This window comes from Ictidomys tridecemlineatus, chromosome 13, assembly GCF_052094955.1.
Source record: "Ictidomys tridecemlineatus isolate mIctTri1 chromosome 13, mIctTri1.hap1, whole genome shotgun sequence".
Classification (NCBI taxonomy): Eukaryota; Metazoa; Chordata; class Mammalia; order Rodentia; family Sciuridae; genus Ictidomys; species Ictidomys tridecemlineatus.
Genome location: NC_135489.1, coordinates 34535970 through 34562795, shown reverse-complemented (window position 1 = coordinate 34562795; position 26826 = coordinate 34535970). Strand labels below are relative to the sequence as shown.

The window sequence follows — 26826 nt, the reverse complement described above, 5'->3', positions numbered from 1 at the left end:
AAATGATGCTGAAGCAAATTAACTTCCTTGAACCCTATCAGGATTTGTTGCAGAGCTATATAAACTGCTCCCTGGGTCCAGGTATCAGGGCCCATCAACATCTTTACATAAACTCTTGATCAAAATTGAAGGAGCTAACAATATTAACCAAGATGCACAAAGCACCTGTTTTGGACTTGTATATTCAGATTGAGTGGCAGATAATTAGTACAAGCTCTTATAATGAAAGTCATTGTAAACTAACTTATGATTTGCCTTGTGTCAAAGAACTAAAATTTTGCTTGTGGTTTTCACTTACGTGTACAACTAATTTCATTATCAAGGAATAAGCTGCTTGATCATGAAAAACATTGCCAATAAAGTAATTTAGTGTTCATATTCTTTATTCTATTAGTAAGTAGGCCATATCAGTGATTTTGGTCAATGTGGTAAATTATTTAACATATTTTTTGTTGGTCTTTAATCATTTAAAAACAATTATTGTGTGAGTAATATAGATAGCACTTGAAAACAAGTCATTTGGGTATTAGAAAGCCAAATATTACAAAAGTCTTATTGATGTCAGAGAAAAAGAAGAAATTTTATTTTCATGGGTAACATAGTCCTTAATTTTATTTGGTGTGAGTTCTTCTTTATTGTTTATAGGTTATCCTAAATTAATTGATTGTATTATACCAGATGCCATTTTTGGATTCACTTCAAAGGATAATCAAGTCAGGAACTAATCATGAGATATTATTCTCTAATAAAGTAAATTTCATCTTTTCTTTCTTCCTTTTTTTTTTTTAGAGAGAGAGAGAGAGAGAGAGAGAGAGAGAGAGAGAGAGAATTTTCCAACATTTATTTTTTAGTTTTCGGCGGACACAACATCTTTGTTTGTATGTGGTGCTGAGGATAGAACCCGGGCTGCACGCATGCCAGACACTACCTCTTGAGCCACATCCCCAGCCCCAAATTTCATCTTTTCTTCAAATGAAATGAGCATGAATTAGCATTTTCTTTATAAAAAGTGACATCATTCAACAATATTATGATGAAGCTCTGAAAATAAGAAGTTAAAACTTTTTTGAGCATTAATTATTTAAATGTAAAAATCCAACATTTTGATTTGAAAATATTGAAAATGATTAGAGGAATTAAAGGTTTATCAATTATCTTACCTCCATTATACAAACTCACTGTTGCCAAGTATGTGTACATCATATATTAGATAACAATCTTGTTTTCAACGTGGGACTACTATAGAACCTTATATCACATTGCTTTTCTTGTATACCTAAGAAATAGAAATTTGGGGATCACCAGCATATATATTGAATTTTAAGCTATGGTAGAATATAAGGTTATAGAGGAGGCAATAAAAGTCAAATGGGTTATAGGACATTATAAGAAGGAATGTCTACATTTCCTGGGAAGGAAATTAAAGGAAGTCAGTGATATTTTAAAAGGAACATTCAGTAAGGAAGAAGCAGAATGGACCTATAACTTTGGAACCAGGAGAAGACATCCTTTGAAGGAGAACGAAGTCGAGGAGGATGAAACCTGAAATCAGATTGGTACATTTAAAAATATGTTAGAGAATACTTTATCAGGAATACAATGTAAATGGAATGAGGGATAGAAAAACTAATTGTATTGAGCAAAAAATAAATTGGAAATGAGAAATAGAGACCATGAGTATGTATTAATCTTTTCAGAGTTTTTATAATAATGTGTGGAGAAAGAAATGTTAACTTGAGAAGAAAGCTTCAAAAAAGACTTTTCTTTGGATATGCTTAGTTGAAGGTGATAGGCAGTAGCCAAAAATTAGTGAAATCATACCAAAGTAATATATGGGACAGTGTCCTGAATATAGATAAAGAAGATGAGAGTTGTGAGAGTTGAGGATATTTTAAACTATCATTGTGGCAATATACCTTTTCAGGGAAATAAGATGTACGTAAATATGAGTAAATTTTTTGTTTCTAGATGCAGTTGCTTTTTAACTCTATAGTTATGTTTTTTTCCTTACCTACATTGGATAGTAGGTAAATATACTTTCATTTATTTCACCTGTCAAACATAATTTAGGAAATTCAAGAGAAGGAGGAAAATATCTATTCATATTTGTGCTCTTTCTATTCTTTCTTCCTTTCTGGTGTTCCAAAATACCTTTCTTCTTCAGTTCCTTCCTATTTAGGGAGTTAGCCATTCTTTTAACTCCATATAGTGGCAATAAATTCATTGTTGTCATTCACCAGATAATTTCTTAATTTCTCTGTTTCTGAAGGATATTTTTTCTGGGTATAAAATTCTGCCTTGACAGTTCTTTTCACATTTGAAAGAATGTTTTGCTGCTTCCTTCTGACCTTCTTATTTTGTGATGAGAAATTCATGTTGTTTTACATTTTTTCCCTTTAAATAGTGCTGCTTCTCTTGCTTTTACTTTTTTTTTAATTTAGTTTTCAGAAGTTTGATTATGATGTTTCTTGATATGAATTTCAATGGAATAATCCTTTGGGGGATTTGTTCAGCTTTTCTTGCCAAATTTTGGGTGAAATTTTTAGCTGTTAGTTTTTTCAAATACTTTTCCAGTTCTACTTCTTTTTGCTTTTTCCCTGTTATTCCAATGACATAGACATTAAAACTTTAGTTATAGTCTGAGTGGTCCCTTAGGCTCTGCTTTTGTTGTTGTTTTTTTTTTTTTTAGTCTACTTTGTTTTTTGTTCATACTGGGTATTGTTTTATCATTGTATTTTTAACTTCATTGTTTCGCATGTTCTCCCCATTCTGTTGTTGAGCCCTCCAATAACCTTTTTAATTTGGTTATTGTAATTTTCAGTTCTAAAGTTTCCATTTGTTCTTTATATCTCCTTTTTCTTTGCTGAGACATTCTATTTTTTTATTTGTTTCAATCGTACATAATTACTCATTGAAATATTTTGTGATGACTCCTTTAAAATCTTTTTCAGATAATTCCAACATCTGTGTCATTTCAGTATTGGCTTCTGTTGATTATCTTTTCTCATTCAAATTGATACTATCTTGGTTCTTGGTATAGCATATGGCTTTTAACTATGCTCTAGACACTTGGAGTACTATGTTATAGTCTCATTTACATCATCTCTTTTAGCAGAACCTTTCTAGCAATACACCAATCAATGAAGAAAAGGCTCCGCTTTATTACTTCCAGATTGTGGGGTAAAAATTCAGGGTACCTATTTGTCCTTCTTTGACACTTGTGATTGGGCAACTTATAGCTGTTGGGGGCAGGGAGTGGGCAGGAGTGGAAGTTCAGCTATCTACTAGGTCTTTGCAGATACTACTCTGGCTGAAAAGGGCAGGTGCTTCCCAGATGGCTTTCACTGTTTGCTGCTTATTAGCAATGAAAGTCTTGTCTTCCCATTTAGCTTCCTCCCATTCTATCCTTGCAAAGAGGGACACTCATTAAAGCTATATTAGATGGGAGTAGAACTCCAGGTTCCCCAGGAAGCCTCCACTGACAATCATGAGGGTAAAGGCAAAAGTCAGGATTAAAGTTCTTTGCTCCAATTCAGTCTTCTTTGATATCACTCTTGAGAGCGAAAAAAAAAAATGGGTACAGTGAAGGGATTCCTGAAAGTCTAGGGGTAGGGGTTGCAGTTTTTTCTGTGGTGTCTGGCTGAAGTAAGGCATTTCTTGTCTAAAAGTTTCTCTCTAACTAGGTTTCTTTTCTTTCTTTTACTTCTTTTATTTATTTGTTTTCCCTGTCTTTGCCAATTGGCATTTCTGGGTTGTTGACTGATTTCTTCTCCAGCTCCCACTACAGGAATGAAGCAAAAATAAACAAACAAAAAACAAGCTACTTACTGCTGTCTTGTCCCTGCACAAGTTTAATCTAATGCCCCTGGCCAGTTTGCCTTCTTCTTTCTGTTTTTCAGAGTCATGTTTGTTTTGTATGTGATGTCCATGAATTTTAGCTGTACTTAATAAGAGGAATAGGGAGAACTATATTACTCCATCTTGTCTAGAATCAAAAATCCACTACACTTATTTTATTTTTAATTTAAATTTTCTTTTCTGTCTGCTAACATGAACTCCACTTTCTGAATACATCCTGTTGTATTTACATGCCTTGCTTTACTCCAAAAGAAAAATGTTTTTCCATCTTACTGTAAAAATGGGTGAGCTGATTTAACTCAGACTTACTTTTCAAGAAAAATCACCACTAGACAGAGACTAAATGTGCAAATATTCTGCTTCCTAGCAGATTTGCTTAAGCAGTCACACACCCACATATTTAAAAACTGGAATAGAAATCATTGACTTTAACTATTCTGTTCACTACTTTGAATTTTTTAGTACGTCTAAATCTCTGTTGTTGATCTAATATAATAAAATCCAAGGCCTTGAGGCTTGTTCTTTTAAATATTGCTTCTTGGATTAATTTAGTTTGTAGTCAATAGTGGTAAAACAGTAAATCAAAAACTAAGTTCTTGATCTTAGTAATACTGGAAAACTTTTCTCCTTGAGTATTTTTGGATCTTTCTCTGTAACATTTCCTAAATGCAGGGTCAGGAAAATAATCTGGTGTTTTATCAATTTTTTTAATATCATTCTGCTAAATAGTCCATATAAGCTCAATTATATTAGGAACCAGTGAAATGAAGTTGTTCATAAAATGCTTTATTACCTTCAGCCTTTGTAGCATTTGCTGAGTTTAGATAATAAGCTTCCACACTGAAGTTATTTAATTTTTCTCTGAGCAGTAATTTATGTTTGTGTTCAGTAGTCTCAGTCGTTTTCAAAGAGGAAAATAATAAGATATTCTTACTACTTTTTCCAATTTGACCTTAATATGTTAAATATGATTCCAGTGTATAAGTATTCTTTTCCCTTTTACTCCAGTATTGATACTATTTTAAGGAATTTGATTTTTTTACTTAGAATTATTAATATTAGGTGATATTTTCAATGCTGCATTAAAAAATTTATGCAGCTCTGGTGAGAGAATGTTGTTCCCAAAGGCCATAGCTAATGGTCTGGCAGCATTGGGCTGAATTCATGAATCATGCTGTAAACTTAGACTTAAAGTATGCCCAGGAAAGGTAAAAGGTCGATATCTACTTGAAAGTAAGAGACAAAAAATGTGATTGTTTATTTTTTCCCATGGACTCTTTCCCCAGTATAAATTATTAAGCCCTATTAGTGATATTTATTAATTATTATATTTCTGTGGTCAAACACAGTAGAAATATGATACCACTTTGAAAGTTCAGAATATAGTCTCCTTTTAAGGAAGAAAATGGGTTATTTTACATCTCATATTTTGTTTTCTACGTGCTTCCTTCTCAAACAAAAACAGTTAACCAAAGCAGATAAAACAAACCCACAGGCATCTAAGGATGGATTAAAAGGAAGAAGCAAAGTAATCTGATAAAGCATGGTACTTCAACATGAAGGAATGGGGGGGGGGCTCCTCCCACTGATATGGAATAGGATTCTCAGAGATGATCTGTACATTCAATGTATGCTGCCTAGACCAGTAGCATCAGCATTACTTAGTAGCTTGGTAGAAGTATAGTTTTGGGCCCACCTGAGATCTACTAGATCAAAATCCGATAAGAAAATCCACAGGTGATTCCTCTGTGTATTACATTTTAAGAAACACTGGTGTCCTCCACATCCCAGCTCATTGACAGAATGTCCTTGCATCAGTTGTTAACTATTCTGTGTTGTAGATTTATTTGTAAAATGAGATTAATAACAGTACCTCATGAGGGTTTTTTTCTTTTGATGAGAATTAAAACCAATATCTTTAAAGTACTTAGAGGCACCATACCCACAGATAGTTTATACTGAGTCATCTGTAGATATTCTAGCACCTGTTCCTGGTGATAATCATTTAATTGTGATATAGAAGATGGTAGTACCATCTGTCTTTTAGAAGAGAAGGCTGATAAGGAATCTGAAGAAGAGGGAGATGACAAACACAAAAATGATGTAGCTGGAAGATGTAATATTTGAGGAACACCCAATGCCACTGGGTTACTTAGTTTGGACCTTTTCAACTCTGCTCAGAAATGAATGATTCCACACAGCAGCATAAATAGTTAAAATAGACAAATATAGGCTATGAAGAGAGAACAGATATCACATGCATTAAAACTGAAAGCTCTTGAAGAGTTTTAATTTAATGCAAGAACAAATCTCTTCTTGAAGATGGGGAACAAAATGAGATGATGCCTCTCCAAGGAGCTCTATTCCTCAGGGCCAGGGCTTGTAAAACTCACAAAGCATTATTCACACAACCTCACTTAGCACCTTTCAGGATGTAGAGAGCTTAGCATATAGACAGATTTTATTGGTCTGCACTATCAGGAGTTCCTTTTTGAAATGGGAAATTTTAAAGTGTTGATCATTGTTTACGAAGTTTACCTTACAAAGAAACTTTACAGGCAAAGCGTTGTGATAACTTTTTCTTTCATGATTCTAGGCTAGTTCCTACAGCTCATAAATGGCTGATTTGATTTAAAGTAGCCTTTCCAAATGGGGAAATAGTTCTACTTTGGTTCTTGTTGAAATATGGTAATTTTAAATAAAAGAGAAATGTTTAAGCAGGCTAGAAGCAAGGAAAAATGCATGGCTTTCAGTAGAAATGCTTTTGTAACCTTTTCTTTAATGTTCACAGTGAATACTTGAGAACTTGTATTCTTTTACAGTAGTATGTTACAAGAAAACTATTTTAAGAAGAAATCAAAGGACTGATCAATCTGACACTTTGATAGCCTGCTTTTTTAGGATATCTGCATATAAACTTTCAAATATGTGTTCTTTTCTTTAAGGTTAGAGAAATAACTATTGGGTTTCCATTGTGTAGATGGTTCCCTGAAGACTCACAGTCCCTAAACACCTAGAGCAAAACAGAATTAAATACCTTCACATCTCGGTTCCAAGTCAGTTTTTGTCCCATCTGGCTTTGCAGCTCTATAAGAAACAAGGTAGAGACTTAGCTGAAAAGGAGCTGGTTAAATATTCTAATTTGACATTGGACTTTTATCAGTGGGCTGTACTCCTGCACAGATCACAGTTTAAGAAATTCTTGTCCAGATCTGCTAACCACATCATCTTGGAACCAGGTTTGACTTTATCAAGAACTCATTTTCTGTTGTATAAGTTACTTGCCCAAAGTTAAAGTGTTACCAAGTACCAGAATTAATGTTTGAATCAAGACACTTCAGTCTGTCCTTTTCTTCAGCTATATCAGTGCCTTGTACTACTTAGGCCTGTTACACAGTATTCAGAAAGCATTTGTTAAATGATTAGGAGAAAACTTGTTAAGCCCTTTTTGCATGACCTTTTTATTGTTGCCTTGCATGTGCTTCTTTCTGGCTTAAAGGACAGGTTCTATTGAATATATCTTCAGATCATGTGATAAGCAGACAGTAATAGGTTGTCACCTGACTTAAGGGCCAAGAAGGAAAGAGTTGGAGAGAGTTCTTAGGAATTAACCTGATGCTTACATTTTCACTTCTCACATATTAATTTATAGTAGAAGTAGGAAGACCAAGAGAGATTGAGTAATAGTAGGAAAACAAAAACACAAACAACAACAACAAAAGCTTTTTTGCGACCTTTTATTACAGTAATTTTTAAATATGTAGAAAAATTGACGAGTATTGCAATGAGTTACCATATACCTAGATTCCATAATTATTGATATTTAACTATATACTTTGTTTCCTTTCACATATACATTTATATTTGTTTATAAATAATTTACATAAACATAATTGTAATATATAAGTTTATATATTAATATATTTTTACTTATAAATTTACACATAAAAATTTTATTTGCTTTCTTTTTTTCAGAACCACTTGAAAATAACAGGTGTCATGTTAACACTAAATACTTTAGACTTGTAACCTAAAGTAAAAACATTTCACTTTATACACTACATGATGATACTTAAGAAATCTAGCAGTAATTTCATAGTATCAACTGTTCCTGAGTCCATATTCCAGTTTTCCTAATTGGCCCAAGAATCTTTTACAGCTTTTTTCTCATGAACCAGGATTCAGTCATGATTCATAGGTTGCATTTGGTTGTATCTTTGGTCTTTTCATCAAGAATGGACCTCCCATCAAACCTTTTCCCATTTGACATGGACTTGTTGAAGAATTCAGTCCAATCACTTTGGAAATTTTACCACACTCTGGATTTTTGTGTATGTATGTGTGTATATGTGTGTGTATGTGTGAGAGAGAGACAGAGAGAAAATTTAACTTGTTCTTTTATTCTGATTTCTGTGAAGTAGGGTTTAGGTTTACAGATTTTATTAGATTCCAATTAAACATATGTATTGATTATTTCTTAGATGAAAGCTTACTTTGTACATTAGAAGACATATGATTTCCATTTTTCCACTGTTAGTGATTCTAAATTGATATTTGTTTAGGCACAACCACCAGATTTTACCATTTTAAAGGTACATTTTCTTCCTTGCTGTAAGTAAATAATATTGATACTGTTTGAATATCTTATTTATTAACCTTTCATCTAATGTTTTGGTGTCCATTCATGATCCTTGCCTGAATTCATTATTATATTGGAATAATTTTTAAAAATTCATTTTAAGTAAATATCTAGTATTCTTCTGTACAGATCTTTGCTTTTTTTCAGACTAAATATTTGTAAAATTTCCCATATTCTGGATTTGTCTGTTTCTTTCTGTTAAAATATCAATAATTCTTCTGTAAAGAGGACTTGCATTTTTTTGTTTCCATTCTTCTCCCCTTTTGAAGTATTTCTATGAGCTGGTGTGTTATTTATTCAATTTGGTATTCATTAGCAGATTATTATTTCAGTGTATAAATTGTCTCAAATTTGGCTAATGAGAATCTCCTTTAGGCTAGCACCTATTCCTTTAATGAGCCCCCATCTATTTGTCTTTGGACAGTTTCTTGCATTAGCATCATAAGATATTTGAAACTCATTTTGTACTTTCCCTGTCCCATAATAGGATTCAGCTATTTTATAAGTAATCTTGGTTCCAAATAAAGGAGACTTTTTTATGTTTTACTTTTCTCCTCTCACAAATGCCTGTCTTTACTTGGTTCTGTATTAAGTCAGCATTACTAAGTACCAAACCCAAGTATCCCAAGCATTGGAGACAAGGGTAAAGTGGCGCAGCACATGGGGGTGAAGTCTGCTGGGCCAGAGGAATTCTTCCAGTTTAGGACAATTTTCTTCTACCGTGACAGCTGACTGGTAGTATACCCTGGCTCTGGTCCTTCCTTTTCCCTCTACCTCTGATTTTTCTTTTACACAGTTTTTATTATTTCTCTCATCTCCCCATTCATTCTGTGCCAACATTGTTTTATTTTTCTATATAATATATTTTAGAGTTAAACCTTTAAACTTTACAAAATGATCATTTTCTATAGCCATTTCAGTTAATTAATTGGATGTTTAGGTCTTCATGTGATGTTAACATTAATTTTTATTTATTTATTTTATGCTATGAAGCCTTTATTCAAAGAGATTGTGATGACTACTTATCACAAATGGTGGTTTTTAAATGGTGCTTAGACAGATTCCAGTGTTAATTTTAGTGTATACCTTTTGTTAGGTTTGATCTTCCTTATCTGTTGCATAATCTTTCCTGTCATTTGGCCAGGATTGAGTCAAATATGTCTTCTTTTCATTAACAACCCTGCCCCTCCCCAAATCAGTAAAGAGGGCATTTTACCCACATTTTCCTAGCATTTATAATTCTCTCTCCAGATGGAGAACTGCAGTCCCATTGTGTTAAGGAGGAAGGAAAAGCAGGTCATTTTGAAATCTGGTAAAATCAGGAAAGACACAAAAAATTGATGAGGATAGGACTACTTGTTTTTATATTCTGCTACATGGCATGTATTTAAATGAATTTGCCTATAATTTGTCTGAAACGCTGACATTTAACTCCTAGGCTATATAATTGTGCTTGATTTTTCCAGAGTAAAATCCATATTCTGTGACCAGGCTAATATGTTCACCTACTATAAACATTACTGCCTATGTAACAGCTAGAATAAAAAATTCTTTTTGTATACATAATAGCTGGTAGAGACTCCTGGGATTATCACAAATCATTTGTTTTTTAAAAAAGCTTGCTGACAAAAAGTGTGGAAATGTAAAGCCAGCCTGTCTAACATAGATTAACTTTGAAAACCTATTAGATTATTTAGACCACCATTCATGCTATTGTTGTTACTGTTGTTAAGATACCAGTTATTCAACAGGCTCTTCTAATTAATGTATTCTCTAAGCATAGTAACCTATTCTTTCACTGTGAATCAGTTCCTCTTTTATAAGCCATCTTTGGCTCCTTTTCTGTTAAAGGTTAATAATGAGAATAATGAAGCAATTGGTTATTTATGCAGTTATGATTGGGAAAAGTTATTAGAATAGGAATCTGCCCAGAAGCAATGAATAGGTTATGAAAATGTTAAGGAATACTGAAGCCAGTCACCATTTTTGACATTTAAGAAATATTACTTCCACCCTTAATCATGATGACCCGTTGTAAAATTATTTATATAGAATAATCCCACTGAACAGTAATTCCTACACCAACAGCATACATAAGTAAGTGTTAAGAGGGAGACTCAAAAATGATCTGAAGAAAAAAGGAGCCTGGGGAGAAAATTACCACAATGAGATGTTTCTTGGCTAGAAACATGTCTCCCAGACACTTGGTCATGAAGTTAGGTGACCTTTTTGATGAATTTCATGTTCAACATTTTTCAAGTTTTAGGGACTGTGAGAGAGGATACCCCAGGGTAGATTGCCATGTTCTTTATACCACACTTAAAGAAAATTCCCAGGTGATACTTTGATTAATGACACATTGACTTATCTGATGTTAAACAAAATAAATGACAAAAATCAAATTTTAAATAAAAAATTATAATCCCTTTATGTTTAATATGTTAGGAACTTTCTGTGAAAATTAAGCAATAATTATTTTTACCAATGTCATCATTTCTACTTTGCTCTTTATAACAACTTGATTAAGATATAATTTACAGAAAATAAATTCACCCTTTTCAAGTGTACAATTAAAAGTTTTTGAATATATTCTCAAAGATGTGTGAACATGACTACAGTTTCATTCTCGAACATATTTATTATCTTTTCCTCCAACCCCATATCTCCAAGTTATTCCCCATTTCATCTCTCCCAAGCTCTTGCAACCCCAGTCTACTTTCTATTTGTATGGACTTGCCTATTCTGGATATTTCACATATGTGAAATCATATTAAATGCACCTTTTCGTTGTGTACCCCATTCATTGAACATGGCGTTTTCAAGATTTTCAGCAAATAGCAGTATTTCAGTCTTTTATGGCCAAATAATATTCCATTATATATCTAGTTCACACCTTGTTTATTCACTTATTAGCTGTCGAACATCAAGGTTGCTTTTTTTCATTGTTACCAATAAAGCTGCTCTGAATATGCATGTATAAGATTTTTTGTGGACATGTATTTTCATTCTCTTGGGTATATTTTTGAGAGTATACAGAAACTCAGTGTGTAATTTTTTGAAACACTACCAAATTGTCTTCCAAAATGGCAACACAATTTTATATTCCTATTAGCTATGTTGAATGGTTTCACTTTTTCTACATCCTTGTTAGCCACTCGCTTAACCACTCCCTTTGTTAGTCTTTTTGATTGTGGCTATCTTAGTGCATGTAATTTTGCTTTTGATTCATATTTCCTTAATGGATAATTATTTTAGCATTTTTTCTGTGCTTTTTGACCATTTATATATTCTTTTGGAAATCTGTGCAGATCCTTTGCCCATTTTTTAATTGGGTTAATAATTTATTGTTGAGTCATAAGAGGACTCCAATGAGATCTTTATATATTCTGGATACCAGTCTTTTATCATATATGATTTCCAACTACTTTCTCTCATCATGAGGATTATATTTTTCCATGTTTTTACACTTTGAAGTACAAGGTTTATAATATTGAAGTCCAGTTTTAATCTTTTTTTGGGGGGGAGTGCTCATGATTTGAAGTGATCATCACCTAATCTAATGTCAGAAGTTGTACTTTTGTGTTTTTCTGAGAGTTTTATAGTTTTAACTCTTGCATTTAGATTAGTGATATATTTTCATTTTATTTTATACATGGCATAAGGTAGGGGTTTATTTTGCATGTATCTGCATTTGTTTTTATCTATTCAAATCTAAAGACATGAGAAATAATTTTCTCTTTCATGGGATGACCATTGCTACCCTCTTTGTGAATTGTTGTTTTATGATTAGGGGGGAAATATGTGTATTGTTTCCATCTGTTGACTATATATTTACCTTTTTTGTTACTAAATATTGTTACATTTCTACCTCTTTTTATTGAAAACTGAAAAGTAGCACTGATTATACAGTTTGGACCCATTTTTTAAATGTTTTTCCTTAATTTGAAATCTTACCTCTTCAGCTACAGTACAGAGAATGCCAAGAACTTCTAAGTCTCTATCAGAAATACCTATCAGAACAGCAGGAGAAGCTTACCATGTCTCTTTCAGAACTTAATGCTGCTAAAACGCAGGAACAACAGGTAAGCATCTGTATTTTTATCCTTTTTTTTTATTTTAATGGACTAACAAGATGTCAAAAGAGTCATTTGCTTTTGTTACACAGTATGTAATATTGTTTTAAAATAAATTTGCAGATACTGCATGTGATTGAGTTGTTGTCTTTTGCCTTCCTTTCTTCTTTTCCTGGGTCTCAAAAGTCAGGAATAATTACCTTAAATAGGCTAAAGGTCAGTGGGAAATCTCTTGGTTATATGAAAAAGCATAAGAGGAATGGTAAAGAAAATGCACTGCTCTGTTACTCAATGAAAATCAAATGGGCTGTGTGTTACTCATTTCTTTTGAAAAGCACTTAATAAGCCTTTCTAATTCATTTATAATTCTTACAATAAAAGTGACTTGATGACCCATAAAAACTTTAAATTGATAAAATGTAAATATTTTGCACATTTGCATGTATGTATTAATCACACAAATATGTATTTATACATACATATATCACTTAGTAGTATTATATGATTAAATGAATATTCAGAGTCTTACCAGTTTTAATGTAAAACAACCTCTAAAGACACTCCTTGCCTTTTGCAAACTGATATTTGTCTTTTTTATGTCTGTATGGGCTTCAATATTTAGGTGAATGCAAAATAAACTTTGTATTAAGACACTGTAGAAGTGATCAATGTATTCATATTAAGTATCAAAATATAGATAATGTATTAGAGCATTATCTTTCCTCTTGAACAGTAGAAATCCTAAATATCCTAAAGATTTTTGCAAACATTCTAAAAAACATCATTACTGTTCAACCTAGAAACAATTGTTTCCGATGAGTTAAGAGTTCTGACTGAGGTAACTTCAGTTTTGAGCTTAAAGTTTGCACATGACGAAAAGTCAAAATAGATAAATGATAATAATAATAATAATTCTGCTGGAATGTGGTATTGCTAATGAGACTTTTTGTTTAATTATAAAGTTAAATAGTCATATAGTGATAAAGCATCTTGGCAATCTTAATTCTAGTTTTATATTATGCATTTTAATGTGTATGTAATATGTAACATATATCTTAATTCCAACTATTTTAATACCAAACTACCTTTGAGTCATAGTACCACTTTCAACAAGCCCAGATTGTACTGTCAGTTCAAGAAGCTACGCCATACTTCTAAAAACAAAAAAATGTAAGATGATGTCATGCTTTTTATACTATTAAGCTCTTCACAGCATGAGAGTTCTGTAGATAAAAAGAATAAGATTAACAGCTGACTTTTCATCAGAAACCGTGGAGAATACAACAGTGGGATACCATATTCAAAGAACTGAAAAAAAAAAGTTTCTTGGCAATGCAGCAAAGTTATTATTAAAAAGTGAACATGACATAAAGACATTCCCAAATAAATAAAGATTGAGAGAATTGCTGGTGTGCCTGCTTTATATTACATATCAATAGAAGTCTGTTCAAATTAAAGGAAATAACATAAAGCAATAACTTAAATCTATGTGATGAAATAAAGAGTACCAATAAAGACAATTATGTATTTCTTCTTTTCTTAAATTATTTTAAAGATACTTGAATAGAATAATAATTATAAAAGTATATTGGTGAATTTATAAGACAGATACTGTGTGTGTGTGTGTGTGCATGCATGCACACATTTGCACAAAGGAAAGGGAGGGAGAGAAAACTGTATTAGAACAAATTTTCTATAAATTCCTGGAATTAAGTTAGTGGAAAGGAATTCAAACTGTGGTTGTTCTCAAATAATGAGATCCTTACATGTGAAAATCCTGAGGAATTTACAAAAAACTGATAGAACTAACAAATTCACAAGGTTGCAAGATACAAGATCTAAATGTCATAATCAATTTTAGTTTTGTTCACTTTTAATTAAAATTAAAAATGAATATATTTAGTATAAGAAGTGCAAGATTTGTACAATGAGCACTACAAAACATTGCTAAGAAAAATCTAAGAAAATCTAAATTAATGAAAACAAGTTCCACATTCATGAACTACTCAAATGCTCTTAAAATGGTCTTTCTTCCCAAATTGATCTGTATATTATTGTGATCCCTATCAGAATTCTAACACATTTTGATAATTTTTTGATGGAAACTGATAAAAGAATCCTAAAATTTATATGGAAGTGCAAAGAAATGAGAAAAATCACAACAATTTTGAGAAACATGAGTGGAGGATTGTCTTTACAAAAATTTCAAAATTTATTTTAAAATTATAGTACAGTAGGAAGCATTTTAAGATGGCCAACACAGCCTTTGTCCTCTTCTACCTTTGCTCTCATGATTGTGTTATGATATATAATCAATCAAAGATTATCTGGATAGGTTCAGTCTAAGGACATGAGATAAATAGAATTTTTTTCTGTCTGGGAACAAAAGATGAAGTTAAGAGACATTTGAAGCATGGGAACAATTTAACACACCATTTGTGACTTTGAAGATGGAGGGAACTTGAAGCTAAAAATAGACTGTGGCCAACAGTATAAAAATTAAGATTTAAATCCTACATCCCAAGGAACTCTGTTCTGTCAAGGGTCTGCATGAGCATGGATCAGATTCTTTCTTAGAAATTTTAAATTAGAGCTCAGCTGAATGTAGTCTTGTAAGAAACCAAACAGAGAACCTGGCAAAACGTGCTTATACTCCTGACCTATGGAACTGTGTACTACTGAATTTATAATATTTTATAAATTTGTGGGAAATTGTTATACAGAAATAGGCAACAAATGTACACAGTATTCAAGACAATACAGTACCACCTTAATGGTAGACATATACCAGAGAAACAAAATTGAGTTCAGAAACAAACCTTAACAAATATGGTTAATTGGCTCTGTAGATCCTAATTTAATTAAATGGGGAAAATCTTTTCAACAAATGATGATGGAATAAATAGACACTTAAAAACAAGATTTAGACCCTTATATATTTAGAACCTTACTTTGCACCATGGACAAAAACTTCAACATTATTCTTATATTCAGGACACTTGCTTTGAAATTTATGGGAAATTTTTTTTATCACATCACTTTTCACTGGCTTATTAAATGTTTTGCTTGTCGGTATGTTTTTCCATTATTATACCATTATTATAGACCAGTTGGTACCAATATGAGAGAAGGGATCAGACTATATATACTTTTTTAACAGTCATGCATCCTTAATTATTCTAGATTTTCAAATCAGGCTTAATTAAATAGTAATAAGTACTTGTGAAATTCTTCTGATTTTTACTGGCATATTTGAAAACTAAAATTCTATAGCTGTATAGTTGTAGTTTTGTACTTTGTTTGTCACTTAACATATTTTGGTTATTTTCTACTTTGGAATTTAACTGTTGGCTGCCGTAGTGCTCTGTTAAATAAATATATTTTAATCATTTCAATATAGCTGGCAGTGAAGATTTAAACTCTGGCTTTTATCACTTGAATCTTGGAAATTGTTCTTTCTTGGAAATTGTAATTCCTCTTTGTGCCAAAAAACTTCTAATTCATGTTATGAAATCTAGTTAACTAACCACAAATGCCTGGTAGGCATATGCTCTTTAAAAAAAAAAAAAAAAAAAAAACTTAAGACTAAGTTCAGTGGATTTTACCCCGTCAGGATATTTGGAAGTTTTTCTCACCTTTGGGTTTTTAGAAGATGAAAACATAAAGTAACTGACTTATATTTTCAGTTATCTACTGCTATTTAACAAACTGTATACTCCACAACAAGGTTGTGAATGGCATTGAGAAAAGCTGAGTGACTTTTCTACTGACCTTGCCTGCAGTCATTCATGTAGCTGCATGGAACTGGCATTACAGCTATGACCCTGGCATGACTGGGCCTTTCTCAGTCTTTTCATGCTTACTCATGGCCTCTGGCTTTATGTAGCCCTTGAACTTCTTACCGAAAGGCTCAGGGCTCTCAGAGCACAAAAATGGAAACTATCAAGTCTCTTTACAGATGAGACTCAGATCTTGCCACGTGTTAAAGTGAACAGATTAGATTTAAGGTGAAGAGACTAGAGGGAGGTGTAGCTGTTGGAGGCCACCAGTGTAACAGACTATTACAAAATGCTGTCTTACAGTCATTTTAATTTTCATTTCTCAGATTACTAGCGGAGTTGAGCATCTTTTCATATTATGTATCTTCTCAAATTCTTTGCCAGGTTTTGTCCACTTTTCTTTTTAAGTAGTTGATCTTTTCATATTGATTTATAGACATTCTTTTTATAATCTGGATGTTAAACATTTGTTGGTTGTATGTATTACAAACATCTTTGACCAATTTATGGATGATTCACTGTCTTTATGGTATTTTTGATGAATGGAAGTTCCTAATTTAATGGTTGTTTAATTTATCAATCTTTTATAGTTTGGGCTTTTTGAGTCTTTCCTTTTTCCAAGGCATAAAATATTGTACATTGTCTTCTAAATGTTTTATAGCTCTGTCTTTTATATGCAGGTTTTTAATGCACTTAGAATTGATTTTGGGGATTAGTGTGAGGCAAAGCGCTCGCTCTCTCTCTCTCTCTCTCTCTCTCTCTCTCTCTCTCTCTCTCTTCTCTCTCTCTCTCTCTCTCTCTCTCTCTCTCTCTCTTTCTCTCCATATATAGATAGATTTTATATGTGTGTGTGTGTGTGTGTGTGTGTGTGTGTGTGTGTATTTGGCCATATGTGGCTCTTCTTTACACCATATTTCTTATTGTTGTTTAATTCCAACTTTATATGTCCCTCTTTCCTGGAACTGTTTTACTTTGCTGAAGTAGCATGCAGCAGTTCTGAGGGAGAAAGCTCCTAACAGGACATTAATATGTAATTGAACATTTCTATAAATAATGTGATTGAATAATTGTAGTTCTTCTGTGAGGGGATAACACTTAAGTTGTGACCTTGGATATTAGAATTCAACCATGTAAGGAGCCAGGGAAAGAATGTTCCTGGCAGCGGCAATAAGAAATATCCCATCAACTGGGAGAAAGAGGCACTTAGAAATGTTAAAATGAGAAGCTGAATAAGAAAGTCATTATTATAAATGAAGTAAACTATAAAAACAAGATGTCTTTCTGAGAGGATGAATATTAGAAAGGAGATTCCTTTGGCCTCTACATTTAGAACACTTTATTTCAAGTATCTGGTTTTGTGACCATAGACTGGCATCTTTCTTTGTATGAAACTAGTCGCACATCCTGTCTTCAGTGACAAGTATTTACATATTTTATATTTGTAGACTTGCAATTTTTAGCATATATCTGTAAACAAAACTTGAATGATCCAATCTCTGCAAAGAATACAAATGCTAAAACCTTGATGATATGAAAGAAATTGTACCACTGTTAACATTTGAATAGTGAAAAGGAGGAGAAGAGGTGAAAGGAGGTGTCTGATACTGATTTTCTCATTTTATGGAATGGAGGTTCAAGAAATACGGTCCGAAATGATACATTAACTAGATATTATAATTATTCAGACTTTTTTGGGGGGGGTACCAGGAATTGAACTCAGGGGCACTCGACCACTGAGCCACATCCCCCTGCCACTTTGTATTTTATTTAGAGACAGGGTCTCACTGAGTTGCTTAGTGCCTTGCTTTTGCTGAGGCTGGCTTTAAAAGGTTTTATATACATCAATATTTTTTTAATATTTATTTTTTAGTTGTAGTTGGACACAATACCTTTGTTTGTATGTGGTGCTGAGGATCGAACCCAGGGCCTCACGCTTGCTAGGCGAGTGCGTTACCACTGAGCCAAAACGCCAGCCCCATAAGTATTTTTTTAATTAATTTTTTAAATTTATATATGACAGTGGAATGCATTACAATTCTTACTACACATATAGAGCACAATTTTTCATATCTCTGGTTGTATACATAGTATACTTATACCAATTTGTGTCTTCGTACATATACTTTGGATGATAATGTCCAACACATTCCACCATCATTTCTAACCCCATACCCCCTCCCTTCCCTTCCCACCCCTTTGTCCTATCTAGAGTTTGTCTATTCCTCCCATGTTCCCCTTCCCTACCCCACTGTGAATCAGCCTCCTTATATTAGAGAAAACATTTGGTATTTTGGGACTGGCTAACTTCACTTAGCATTATCTTTTCTAACTCCATCCATTTATGTGCAAATGCCATGATTTTATTCTCTTTTATTGCTGAGTAATATTCCATTGTATATATAAAAGTATGCCACATACTTTTTATCCATTCATCTATTGAAGGGCATCTAAGTTGGTTCCACAGTTTAGCTATTGTGAATTGTGCTGCTATAAACATTGATGTGGCTGTGTCCCTGTAGAGTGGTGTTTTTAAGTCCTTTGGGTATAGACCTGAGAGAGGGATAGCTAGGTCAAATGGTAGTTCCATTCTCACTTTTCCAAGAAATCTTTATACTGCTTTCCATATTAGTTGCACCAATTTGCAGTCCCACCAATAGTGTATAATGTACCTTTTTCCACACATCCTCACTAATACACTTATTGTTTATTTTCATAATAGCTGCCTTTCTGATTGGAGTGAGATGATATCTTAGAGTAGTTTTTATTTGCATTTCTCTAATTGCTAGAGATGATGAACATTTTTTTCATGTATTTGGTGACTGATTGTATATCTTCTTCTGAGAAGTGTCTGTTCATGTCCTTGGCCTATTTATTGATTGGGTTATTTTATTTTATAATATTTGGTGATTAGCTTTTTCAGTTCTTTATATACCCTAGAGATTAGTGTTCTATCTGATGTGTGAGGGGTAAAGATTTGCTCCCAAGATGTAGATTCTCTATTCACCTCACAGATTGTTTCTTTTGCTGAGAAAAAAACTTTTTAGTTTGAGTCCATCCCATTTGTTGATTCTTGGTTTTAATTCTTGCACTATAGGAGTCTTATTAAGGAAGTTGGGGCCTAATAACATATAATGGAGATTAGGGCCTACTTTTTCTTTAATTAGATGTAGGGTCTCTGATTTTATTCTTAGGTCCTTGATACATTTTGAGTTAAGTTTTGTGCATGGTGAGAGATAGGGGATTAATTTCATTTTGTTGCATGTGGATTTCCAGTTTTCCCAGCACCATTTGTTCTCCTTTTTTGGAGAAAAGATAGCCTTTGTCTAATGTAAGATAATTGTAATTTTGTGGGTTAGTCTCTGTGTCCTCTGTTCTGTACCATTGGTATACCAGTCTGTTTTTGTGCCAATACCATGCTGTTTTTGTTATTATTGCTCTGTAGTATAGTTTAAGGTCTGGTATAGTGTTTCCACCTGCTTCACTCTTTTGGCTAAGGATTGCTTTAGCTATTCTAGACCTCTTATTTTTCCAGATGAATTTCATGACTGCTTTTTTCTATTTCTATGAGGAATGTCATTGGGATTTTTATCAGAATTACATTAAATCTGTGTAATGTTTTTGGAAGTATGGTAATTTTGATAATATTAATTCTGCCTATACTAGTATTAAAGACCTAACAAAGAACAACTTTAAAAAAGGTAGTAAAGGTGAGATAAATTCTGTTAGAGTGAGGAAAACCCTGGGTCTTGCCTAATAAATATGTAGGTGTAATTGAAGAAGAAATGTCAAAATACTAGAATTGTGCCAGTTAGACTAAAAGTCAGAACTGGAGAAGAGAGTGTAATTACCTCTGGGTAGTGAAGGTAGGAGTAAGGGAACACAGACTTTTTATTTTCCTTTTTATTTCTCTCTGTCATTGTATCTGTAGTCTGTGTTCATATTACTTGGCAAATTATGCAAACAGACTAAAAATAAGCTAAAGCTTTGGCTCTGTGGTAGAAGAACTAAAATGATTATGGAACACTGAGGAATATCAAAGTCATCTAGACATACAGATACTAGATAGACTTACAAATACTATATAGTTTATTAAACCAATTATGAACTTTTTATATCAAGAAAAATTTACCCTATCCTAGTATAATGGGAGCAAACCTGTTTAATTTGAGTTATAAATTAAAATTATAACAATACTGTGTATGCATTGGTTCATTTGACAAACATCAATTAGTGGGGTCAGTCTCAGATTGTTACTCTTTTTATGCCTGTCCCTTGTGTGCTTCAGGTAGTCTAAAGGAAACCTCATGGTAAGTTTGCTGAATAAACTTAGTTATATTTATTTATACTTTGAAGTACAAAGTTTTGAATTAGGAATAATTTTTGATATCATCCTCTTCAGTGATGAGAACCTTTTCTATAACACACATAACCAGCAGTCATTACCTTGGTGGATGGGTCACCACATGGTTTTTAAAAGGTTATCCTGATGCACATCTTCTATGAGAACTACTCATCTCATCCAGCCTCTAGATTGGCAGAAGTAGAAACTTAGGCCCTGGGATTTACTTGATTTGATTAGTGATAGAGTATAGCTTGACTCCTAGCATCACAAATTTCTTAATGTTCTAGTTTTAAAAACCTGATCTCTTTACTTCTGCTGTTATATATGATTTCCATTTAATGTAGAATTCTTTCTTGTCTTTTTCTGCTTATTTTAGTTTATATATCTTCTTCTTCTTCTTCTTCTTCTTCTTCTTCTTCTTCTTTTTTTAAAGCCTTTAAAAGTCCTTTCTTTCCAGGACAGACTTCTTCTTAAAGAGGCCTTCAATCCACAGCCCCTGTTTCAGACTCATTTTTAGTAATATCCATTGTTTTCAGTTTTGAGCTAATACTTTATTGCACTCCTTCTAAATTAGGATTTTGCTTTGTTCTATAAAAATCAGTTACCAGTTATTCACCTACTTCCCAAAGCTTAGTTGGTGTTATTTTCTTTTCCTTGTGAATGTATTGTACAAACATACACACACACACACACACACACACACACACACACACACACACACCCCTACACCCCTGCTGTATACTCATGCACACACATACCTATGTCTCACTACCTTTTTATATTCCTTTTCTGTTACTCCTTTTCTGCAATCCTCCACCCCCAGAACTACAGACTGAAACCAGAGGGGCTCTCTCACTGAGCTATATCCCCAGCCTACATCCAACCTTTTTGTTTCGTTTTTTTTTTTTTTACATTTAGAAATAGGATTTTGCTGAGTTGCCCAGATTAGACTCCAACTTATGAACTTCCTGCTTGAGCCTCCTGGGTAGCTGGGATTAAAGGTGGGAACCACTGTATCCACCCCCGCCACTCCTGTACTATAAAATTTTTATAAGTTTCACAAAAAAACAATTTTAATAGCAAAGAATTGCTGTTATTTTAGTAAAGCAATCAAATGAGGTGATTACTCTTAAAATTGTGTACATGATTAAACTGTTTTTTTGTATTCTTACTCATCCTTAACTATGCTTTCTGATTTGTCAGAGGATTGAATTAGGAAATACTTGAGGTAAAAGTGAGGTAAATTCTGTCCCATCTCTCCTTTCCTTGGGGGTATAGGAATGTTCTCCTTTTGCTGATGGTTTTCAGTGAAATTAAATTAGTATTTTTCTGGTTTTCTTTTGAAACTTAACTGTGCATCAGTTACTGGAGCAGAAGAACTTATTGTTTAGGGACAAGTTGATTATAATGATAATAATAACTACTGTTGTTTATTGATCATTTTCCTGTGCCATTTGATTTACAAACATTTTCATTTATTCTTTTTTTTTTTTTTTTTTTTTTTTTTTTTTAACAAAGTTCAAAGTAGATTATATTTATGTGCTTTTCAGTCATTACACAATGTACAGACATTATCCACTGAATGATTTATGCTCCCCAAATGGTTAAACATGATTTTCTATGAAAGACTAGACATAAAAGCTTTTAGAAGCAGAACTGTTTTCTCCAAACACCAATTTCAGGCATACATTTGTTTTTACGTATATTCCTTGAGAATGCTACAGTAGCAGTGCATAAATTCATTCTATAAAAAGATCTGAAAGATGATTTTCAAGAGACTCTCAATACATTGTGCTTTCAGATAAAAATCCTAAGACAAAAGATCAGTTGCTATGACAATAACAGTTAAAACTGCATATTATATACATATATATGCACACACACATATGTGTATGCGTGCATATATATATGTATGTATTAGATATCAGAAGAGGCTATAAAGAAATGTAAGTAGTTGTGCTTAGGGGACTTTTTTGGTAAAGTTGTTTTAATAAATAAAAACTTTAATAAATAAAAACTTAAAAATGTCTCAGTGACTGATATAAAATAGACACAGGTATCAAGGGTTTTCCATTCTCAGCTTAAGAGTTTAAAGGTGAAAAAATCATCTCTACAGAAACCATCTGATACCTGATAATCCCAATCTGGGCAAGTCACTTACAGTCAGGCAGGCAAGGGGCTTGGGAGAAAAGATAAAGGGATTTCCCCCTATTAACATAAAGCATTAACCAGAGGTAAAGCCAGGGCAAACTAACTAAACAAATGCCTACTTTCCCTTAGAACTCTCAGACCAAACAGGTCAACATACTTCAATTAGGTTTTGAAAAAAAACCCATATGCTTGGTGTATGGACCATAACCCATCTGTAGTTCACAAGATGAGTTAAATATGTCCGGTCTTCTATGAGACCCTAGGATAAGCATGATCTCTTAGTACCTTATACTGTTTTTATCCCTTAGTACCTTATACTTTTTAACCCTCCACATATTAACTGTAAAACTCTCAGAAACACCATAGCAACTGTTCACAATGATAGAGGGCAAGGTATAATTTACATAGAGTAACATTGATGTTCATAGCTAGGAAGTCAATGTAATTTTATTTTTAGGCTGATCTGTTTGCTCTTTTCAGCCTTTAGCTTTGAAGGACACACGACCCTTGTCAATCAAAGTGAATTAGAAAAAAGATGAGAAAATAACAAATGTTTTAAAGTCTTTTGCATAACAGGTATAGATATAAAAAAGTTTCTTCAAATAGTTTCCTAGGTGTCACTCAGAAGCAGCCTTGCTGTCTGTCTGTAACATAATGTGTTGGCATCCTTCAAATAAAATTATAGAGAAATTAAAAATATATATTATACATTTGCAGTTATTTGAAATCATTCAATAGTTTGTAGCATGTTAATGGAGTGAAATAGAGATAAAAGGCAGTCCACATTCATATTTTCAAGATAAATTTACTCAGAAATCCTTGGTTGAAATCCTTGCTCACGTTCTAAGTATAGCCATTGTGATAAGACCTGGTTGAAACGATTGTTCAAAAAATAAACTTTCAGTTAAATGTTCCTTTATTCTTTTTTCCTCGTCTTCCTTTTGTTGTTCTTTTGCAGATGGGAGAAGAGTAGCAACAACCTCTTTCCTTCCTAAAGCTTTCCTCTGGCTTTGCTCAGAAACTTGGAGACGGAATTTATCTATTACACCATAGTGACAGGATCGAACATCTCTATGACGAATCACAATATCCACACAACACTGAGGCTTTACTGCACCTGCAGCATCAACGACAACATACTTATTTGGAGTAGTACACAAAACTTTGAACTTCAAGGCGAACTCATAGGGATTGTACAGCGTCAACACTTGTTTATGTGTTGACTGATCATCTGCATAAAATATTAGCTCTGTGGGAAACACAAAAACGGGAAGATTTCCTTCCACTAGCTCTGGTTGTCTTTTTTGTTGATGCATTGGCACTGAATCCTCTTGCTGCAGCTTCTGTTTTTACAGACTCAGATCTATTTTGGATTTTTCTTCGTTTCAGTTAAAAGCTCCAAAGCATTTTGGCAATCTCGGCAACACCGGCTCCTCGGAAAGCAGCTGCGACTGCTCCTTCACTCCTTTGTCAGCGTCTCCAGACTGCCTTCATTTATTCTTAATATACCATAAATGATGAAATGGCTATTATAAAGTTCAGTAACTTGCCCAATATTACAGTTGTTGTTTGGCACACTATTCAAAACTTTGTCTACTCTAAAATCCGCTTTTTACCTTATTAGGCTTATACCCATTTTAATAGCAACAGCAATAAAAATGATAGCCTGAACTTATAGCATTTACTCTGTACTAGATACTATATTATACTCTATGTGTATGTTGACATATTTCTTACCTTGACTTTATGAGTTAGGCACCATTATTATCCTCTGTTATGGAGGTCAGAAAGATTAAATAACTTTCTCAAAATCAATCACTAAACTTATAATGTGTAGAACCAGGATTCTAACATAGTTCTTTAGTTGTTATTGGAGTGGATGAGAATTTTATATTTGTTTTAACTGATTACTGAGTCTGTTAAAAGGACTCTAAACTTTAAAAATAGTAAATAAATAGTTATTTTTTCCTTCCAAGCTCTGAGAAGGTAATGTGAAAAATAAACATCTTATTATAGCTTAAGACTTCTGGTTAGTCTACCAGCCCTTGCCAAGAAAAAGTGAATAAATGCTGGTGAAGGAAGAAGGGGGAATACTCTGTATTTCTACATTAGCGTTCTGGAATTAACATCTGCAGATTGAGAAAGAGCTAAAGAATTTTCTTTGAAGTACTCTCTTTATTTGGCTGTACACTTTAAAATTGTTTCTAATTCCAAGATAGAATAATGTGTATTTCATGCAGTCTTAACTATATCAGGAGGCAAGGCCATAGCTGAGCTGAAAGGTGGAAGGAGCTCTGAAGTTCCTAATAACATTGTAAAGGTGCCAAAAGAGCCCCAGATTGTGGACTTCCAGATACCTCATTATGAGAAAAAGGAAATATAAGCTATTTAAGCCTTTCTCTTTTTTTACGTTGTTTCTAATTATCTAAAAGAATTCATTTAGAAAATGGTAGTCATAAAGATTAAAATAGCTAAAATGTAAATTGTCAAAAAGCCGTAGGCCCTAAAGAGAATAAGGAAAAACTTACCATAATATATTTGGACCAACAGACATTTTGTGAAATGTCTACCTGGTGAAGTGGAAGAATATAAAGTCTGACAAAATATCAAAATTGCTGACTACAGACATAAATTTGCCTATTATTGAGAAATTAAAGCTATCTTAAGAGAAGTTCATACCATTTTGTGAATCTCATTTTGTTGAGGCACTTTTCTCTCAGTGTTATACTATATATATATATATATATATATATATATATATATATATATATATATATATATATATATTCTGGTGCCAGAATTTGTTCACTTAAACATCACTAGATCTGTGGTTATCTTAGATCCTGTAGGGACTTAACAAACTGCTTTTACCTCCATTGCTTGTGGTTGCAGATCTACTAGCAGGAAAGTGATTGAGGTAAGCTACAGATGCACGTGGAAGAGTACCAGGTAATGTTGATTTGGCCCTTTGAAATCCTTTTCTGATCATGGGGGTAATATCAAAGCTAAAATATATGTCTAGCCTTGGAATCTGATTAATAATACTGTCATTTGAGATTATACCACCCTGAGATTTAAGGGAATAGAGTATGGCAATAACTGACAGAAACAAAAAATGAAAAAATTCAACATAATATGAAATTGCCTCATGCCCTCAAGAAAGTGGAATTTATTATGTTCATGCTAGTTTTAGTTGTCACAGAGCAATGGCATATTCAACTAAATTATAGGTAATCAATTAAGTAGCCATTTGTGGAATATGGGAAATTTAGTGTACTTGTAAATTTGTACCTGTGATAAGCTGGTTCTCACTCAGAATTTAAGAGGTGAAAAACACCTCCAAATATTCTAACCTATGTCTTCTAATCCATTCCATTACAATGTAAGGAAATATATGGACTCTACCTGAAAGGACTTTGGTCTAAAAAAAGGAAATAGTAAATACATACCTGATCTGTCCACTAATACCTAACATAACCAAAATAGAACTCGTGATTTCCTTACCAAACCTACAACTTTCTCATCTACCCAGCTCAGTAATTGGTACTCCCATTCTTCCTGAAGCTCATAATTGATTCTTTTTTCTCTTATCTCAGATCCAGTTCATCAACAAATCTACTCCATTCTTTCTTCTAAATATATGCCAATTCCTATTATTATCACCATATTGTTCTTACTCTAATCCAGGTGCATTTTTCACCTGGAATAACCTGAGTGAAATAAAAGTCTATATTCCTATAAAAAATTGTGTTTATAGTAGTTATATTAATAATCACTAAAAAATTTGAGATGGGCTTTCTCTGCAAAAAATAAATAAATAAAAAGAAACAAACTTTGATACACAACTACATTCATGAGTCTCAAATGCATTGTGCTAAGTGAAAGAAGCCATACTCAAAAGGTTATATGCTATGTAAGTCCATTTATATGACATCCCAGAAAAAGAAAATACAGAATCAGAAATACATCAGGGGCTGAGGTTTC

The 26826-nt window shown here is 33.0% G+C and overlaps 1 protein-coding gene, 1 long non-coding RNA gene and 1 pseudogene across 14 annotated transcripts in view; 1 reads left to right on the top strand and 2 right to left on the bottom strand.

Moving 5' to 3' along the window:
* Positions 1-26826, top strand: part of Kiaa1328 (KIAA1328 ortholog) — a 254580-nt gene that overhangs the window by 85209 nt on the left and 142545 nt on the right. For all 12 annotated transcript variants that reach the window (XM_021726530.3, XM_021726528.3, XM_005325562.5 and 9 more), the window contains one exon: positions 12452-12579. In XM_021726530.3, the coding sequence (XP_021582205.2) occupies positions 12452-12579 (128 nt within the window). The remainder of the gene's footprint in view (positions 1-12451; positions 12580-26826) is intronic.
* Positions 794-7261, bottom strand: LOC144369814 (uncharacterized). 2 transcript variants are annotated; one of them, XR_013429598.1, is made up of 4 exons: positions 6896-7261; positions 3829-3943; positions 1161-1276; positions 794-1041 (listed from the first exon to the last, which is right to left on the bottom strand). It is a non-coding gene; the product is annotated as an uncharacterized LOC144369814 (long non-coding RNA). The 2 variants fall into 2 exon arrangements; XR_013429600.1 differs by having other exon boundaries at positions 3829-3938; positions 6896-7257.
* Positions 22210-24324, bottom strand: LOC144369810 (motile sperm domain-containing protein 1 pseudogene; annotated as a pseudogene).